The sequence below is a fragment of the Archocentrus centrarchus genome, chromosome 3 (genome assembly GCF_007364275.1).
Source record: "Archocentrus centrarchus isolate MPI-CPG fArcCen1 chromosome 3, fArcCen1, whole genome shotgun sequence".
NCBI lineage: Eukaryota > Metazoa > Chordata > Actinopteri > Cichliformes > Cichlidae > Archocentrus > Archocentrus centrarchus.
This window is the reverse complement of record NC_044348.1, coordinates 15,120,019-15,126,018: the sequence shown is the minus strand read 5'-3', so window position 1 is coordinate 15,126,018 and position 6,000 is coordinate 15,120,019. Positions and strand designations below refer to the sequence as shown.

At 39.1% G+C, this 6,000-nt stretch overlaps 1 protein-coding gene across 2 annotated transcripts in view; it reads right to left on the bottom strand.

The window, feature by feature from the left end:
- Positions 1-678: 678 nt before the first annotated feature.
- Positions 679-6,000, bottom strand: part of rras2 (RAS related 2) — a 28,047-nt gene continuing 22,725 nt past the window's right edge. For both annotated transcript variants that reach the window (XM_030722554.1, XM_030722565.1), the window contains exons 5-6: positions 4,294-4,412; positions 679-3,197 (exon numbers count right to left, since the gene is read on the bottom strand). In XM_030722554.1, the coding sequence (XP_030578414.1) occupies positions 3,110-3,197; positions 4,294-4,412 (207 nt within the window). In that variant the 3' untranslated portion in view covers positions 679-3,109. The remainder of the gene's footprint in view (positions 3,198-4,293; positions 4,413-6,000) is intronic.

Below are 6,000 nucleotides of genomic sequence, written 5' to 3'. Positions count from 1 at the left end.
ACTCCCTGTCTGCTGGAATTTCCTCTATGCTCTTGAGACTGTGCTGGGAGACAAAAAACATCTTGACAATCCCAGAGACTTTGGGAAACAGTCCTTGGACTGGATGGATGACTAACACCGCATTTCATATAAAGAAAATCATACCAGACGTGGTGGTAATGTGATGGTCTGGGACTGCTTGCTGTAATTGATAGAATAATGAATTCTGCTGCCTACCAGAAAATCCTGAAGGAGAATGTCCAGCTATCACTTTGTGCCCTGAAGCTAAAGAGCACTTAGGTTATGCAGCAGGACAATGATCCAAAACACACTGCACGTCCACCTCTGAATGGCTAAAAAAACCAAAACAAAGGAAGAAGGTTTAGGAGTGGCTGAGTCAAAGCCCAGACTTAAATCTGATTGGGATGCTTTGGCATGACCTTAAACAGGCCATTCATGCTTGGAAACCCTCCAATGTGGCTGAATTCAAGCAACTTTGCAAAGAAGAGTGGGCCAAAATTCCTCCACAATGATGTGAAAGACCAGTTATCACAAATGCTTGATTGCAGTTCTTGCTGCCAAGGGTGGCACAGCCAGTTATTAGATTTAGGGGCCAATGACTTTTTCACACAGGGCCAGGTAGTTTTGGATAGCTTTATTCCATTAATAAATGAAAGCATCATTTAACAAATGGCCTTTTGTATTTTACTCAAGTTATCCTTGTCTAATATTAAAATCTGTTTGATGATCTGAGACATGTAAGTGTGACAAATGTGCAGAAAACTAAGAAATCAGGAAAGGGGCATATACTTTTTTATGGCACTTTACAGGCTGGCAAATGAAGTCAAAACAGGCCAAAAGTCTAAATGAAAATTCTGCTGCTTAGTTGCAGCTTAAACAAGTGTAGATCTGGACTAACCAGCAGGTTTCACTTCTCATTTCTTTCTTTTTTTCCAGAAACGAGTAGTCATATATATCATGATACCACTTAGAGTCAGGGCTGTGAATACTGGCAGGATATTGCAGGGAGTTCTTGAATACTGTCCATCACAGTCACAGAATTTCACCTCACTGACACTACATTCAGGTCTGTGCAGCATTTTGAAGCTAAAAGAAAGATTCTCTACCCCTTCTGGCTCAATGACAGACTTTATTTTAGCACCAAAAGCTAGACACAGGGCAAAAAGACACTGATGTTGAAGAGAAAAAAAAACAGTATGATTAGGGTTCGCACTAGGTTTTGCAATAAGATGGGAGAGTTCAGCGATTATAATTAATTTGTATAATTTAAAGCTCCTGTGTAAAGACCAGAATCACTTCTAAGACGCTCCACCACTTGAACTGGCATTTTACACTCGGTGCTGGTGATGAACACCTCATAATAAATATATTCTCCATAACTAAGCCACAAAAAGAAAAAAGAAAAAAAAAGAAAGGAAAAAAAGAAAAAAAAAAGCCTTCTTGGTCACATCTTGGTGACAAATCCAATTTTGCAAATTTGGGCCAACAGTCATCTTCAGTTTAAAATAATCAAGAGAATTAAATATTCTTCTTTACATATATACACAGCAGTGCTGTGAACATGTATTCACTTATAAACATATAAAAATACTTGTCAACTAGTCTGATAAGAAAATAATGTATAAAAGTAGAGTAGAAACATTTAATCAAGTCCATTAATTCAATCATCTAATTTTTGTGGTTTATATTACAAGATGATGATATGAAAAACAAACTGCAGTACTTCATTTGAATGCCCGAACAGAAGTACATGAGTGGAAAGGGAAGGCAGAACATTATGCTGTGTCTGTGGTGGTGATAGCTCCACAGGTGACAGGTCCGTTGAGTTCGTGTCCCACTGGAGATGGGTTGTCTTACGATGCGCATCTCAAAGCTTCCATTTGTCCTAATTTTCCAAACTGGCAGACCGTTGGTGGTGGTGGTGGTGGTGGGGGGCGTGTTACAGAATAATTCAAAGACAAAAAACAAATGCATTGCCACTGTGTTACTGGAATGGTGTAACAGTGATTTGATCTACATCACAGACTAAATGTTTGACAGAAAAGATGCTTTGCCTTGGAATGATCTAGACTGAGCTGAGCTCTGAAAGCTTCTTGATTTGCAACAAAGGGATTTGCTAGCATTGCTCATCAAAGGCTGAATATAGAAGGTACAGTTTTCAGTGTTTTGAGCTGAAATCGGGTTAGTTTTCAAAGCTACACAAAGCATTACCAGTTATTTTGTTTCTACTGCTTCTTAGAAATCTGAACGAAATGTTGAATGTCCAGTGCTAACTGAACCGCCACCTTCGCGGAAAGAAATTCAGACAAATTTGCTACTTCTTGACAAGTGTGTAGAATTTTCAAAAATCATTCAATCTCTAAGACTTTAAAAAAAAAAAAAAACTACAGTAGACACTTCATTCTTGGCAACTAAAATGAAAGCAGAAACCACAGAAAAGATCAAGAATCCACTGCAAAATGCCAGAAACTTCTATCATAATAGCTTTAAGGGCTGTCATTATATTTATATACATACTTATATATTCAATTTCATATATGTAAAACCAAACTCAATCTCACACACTGTACTGTGGTGATTTAATAGGTCATTAGAAATACACTTTGAAAATCACAACAAATGTCACATATGTACAGTAGCAGATTAGCACATGGGAGTAAAGGTGGATATGGCACAACATACACAAAACTTCATAAGATAATCTCTCTGCTCTGGTCAGACATCGGAAACTAAAGAAAGTCATTAACATTCTGGATATATAGTTTTCATTCAATCTCGGTAGCAAGTACAAATGTCACTACAAGGCAAGAGAAGTCCTTCAGAGTACGAAACATTAATTTGTCAGGCTGATTTAGAAGGCAATGTTTAGTGTTGGGACTCGTGTGAATTAGATTACTGCTGAAGGTAGAGTGGTGTTAAAATTTGGCATTGTCAGTTGTCCATAGCGATGTCCTGGGGACAGCAGTTCCTGGTCAAAGTATCTCAGAAAAGGCTGTCTGAAGTCATGCACGTGGAGAAGGCAGCGGTCAGTCATCCGTTTAGGATGTGATGTCAGGCAGAGTGGGTGGGGTAGTAGAGTAGCTGCATGAGTTACAGTGATAAGGCCAACTCAGACGATCACACAATGGCAGCCGCTCTTGTCTTTTTCTTTTCTTGTAGGTTCTGGTGACGGTGGACATTCCTGTTCTTGGAATTTCCTGGGAGTTGGGAGAGAGAGCAAAACTATAAGGACACTGTGTGTACTTTTTTTTTAGATTGTATTATGGCCATATTTACTGAATCTATTTATTTTAAAACTATTATCTATAACGTTTTAGCCACCAAAAGCACCTTATGTGCCTTTATAACTAAGATTTCTCTTTATTCTCTGGCAGTCTGTCACACAGGCCTAGACACCAGTTGGCAACTGCCTGGTAAAATGTGCATTCCCCAACCAGATGGTGAGTGGCTGCTGGAGGTTGTTTGCTGTCGCTATTTGAAATTGGTCACACAGAGATATACAGTGCTGTGCGGAAAACCTTTGTGTGATTGCATTGGTTGCGAGTAGATTCTCATAGTCACAGTCCATTCAAAGTTTGAACGGAAGACGCTGATTTGTCTGCAAATACATATTCGCAATCAAAACCCTCTAATTTCACCCAGAGATGGCCAATAACCTCCAGCAACCACTTGCCAACTGGTTGGGGAATACACATTTTTCCCTAGTAGCTGGAGGCGGCCAGGGAGGGTTGCTGACTGGTCTCTAGGCCTGTGTGACTGAGGACTCATCAAAACTTTTTACATGAAATTTAAATGAACTATGACCACATTCTCCAATGAGTTGAAATGCTGTCGAATTAATAAGAATTTCTTCATGTTGCATCTTTAAAATTAATGGCTGCATCTAGAGGCATGTTACCACAAAGACTGCCTTATAAACTGGACTCTGACCCTGAGTAAAGGGGAAGAACCTGTTGTTGCAGAATGGTAAGCTCAAGTCTGAGTTACTTTAAGTTTTATGTGATGAGAATTTTTTTTAAGTAGCCAGAGGTTTCCTGCTTAGCTTTAGCCACTAATTGGAGGAAAGACTGTCCTATTGCAGAAAGTACCGTAGGTACATTTGCTTATATCCTGATGCTAAAGCTTCCTGGCATATTTGATATGGCTTTATGGTGTCACAGATCAACTAAAAAAAACATATTATTTTTAAGCTATATATGCAACATACCTCAACACCAAAGCTTCCACGTTGTTTACAGATACAAAACAAAAGACTGTTCTGTGCATGATAGCATTATTTTCCAAAGCACCCACCTGATTACTCTAACCAGCTCATGGAAAGCCTGGTCTACGTTCATTCGTATTTTGGCTGAAGCCTCCATGTATGTGACCTTTAATTGTCTGGCCAGCTGCTGGCCCTCTTCCTGGGTTACCTGAGGCAAAAGGAAGGAGAGTAATGATGGGCTGAACCTTCAATGTAAACTGATTTCCAGGACAGATCAGCTTCCACAATCCCTCAAAGCAATCCATGTGTTGATAAAGCAATGTTATTACTTACTGAATAGTAGCAATGAGTGGGTGCAGTGCTTACAAATGTCATAATAATGTAAAACCTGTCTGTTTGGCACATGCTTGTATGAGTATGTGTATAGTGTGCAACATTTAAGGGTTCTTTTTGCAACTCCAACTCTATTAAACAAAGTTGTATTTGCAAAGAACAACAGCTGCTTGAACTGTGGCTCGTTTTGGATTCTGATCTCAGGTCGGTGGTAAAACTCCTACTGGATTGTTGGCTTGAGGTTTACTGCTATCTATGGAGCCACAGTTAAAAACTGAAAAGTTAAAAAAGGGTCATAACTTGTGACTCATTTTACTGAAGCCAGTTTCTATTTGTATGAGAATAAATTGCAACCAGACCCTGTTGTTGAACATTTCACACATTAATAACGATCCTGGGAGGAAAAGAAATACAGAAAAATCAAAGACAGTATGACTCAGCGTGCACTGCAAACACCACAGGTTCAAAATACGGAAATATGAAAGTGATCCTTAATAAGACTGCATGGACCTGGTTACCCTCCAGTTCAGAAACACATCTGCACTATTACTTGACCTTATTTTCTTATTGTAATGTCCGAAATCTGTCTAATCATTCAGAAGAATTCCTCTGATCAGGCATTCTCCAAAGCCTTACAAACAGTATCATTTCACTTTTTTTTTTCCCAATTCCTGCGGAGCTGCTTCCTTTTCATTACTACCCATCAACACAAAACTGAATAAATGTAATTACTATGTAGAATGCATCTGGGACTCTGCCATCACCCTCGTTGCGCCACAGCTGCGCACATAATATGGGACTGAATAATAATAAAAAAAAGAAATACATCCTGAGCTCAAATGATATAGCAGCAAAACATTACACAAGTTAGTTAGATGTAAAAAAAAAAAAATGTATTCAGAGTACCAGGTACTTCTGATTTAAGTAATTATGTTAAAGCTTCCAGTATCGAGCTGCCATCTGTGCACTTTTGGCACACGTAGCAATTTATCATCATTATAGGCAATGTTTGGCATTGTAATCAACAATGGCATATGAAATTGGGAAATATCACGAAAAGGGAAAGAAAAATGCAGTAAATCAACATACAGTTATGTTACACCAGGCATGTTATGCTCCAAAACTATGTCAGTGGATTCAACCTATTTATATCAATTAGCTAAATGTGCCTGCAAGATTCTTTTTCACCATTAGGGGGTGGTGTGGATTTACTGAAGGGAGCCAGGACTAACTGCACATCAGCAGCTGAAAATTCATCATTTCATCACACTCCTGTTTCCATCCATCCTCCCCTCGCGACACCACGCTTTTTTGCAGCCTCTCTTTTATTCTTTCGCTCACATCCTGTTGTAGCTCAGCAGCAAAGCTGCAGCTGCAACGCTCCCACTTTCAAGTATGCAAATGTGAATTCTCCAGGCTGGTTGGTATTATCTGTTCAGATGATCAAACCGGGTATATGTGCG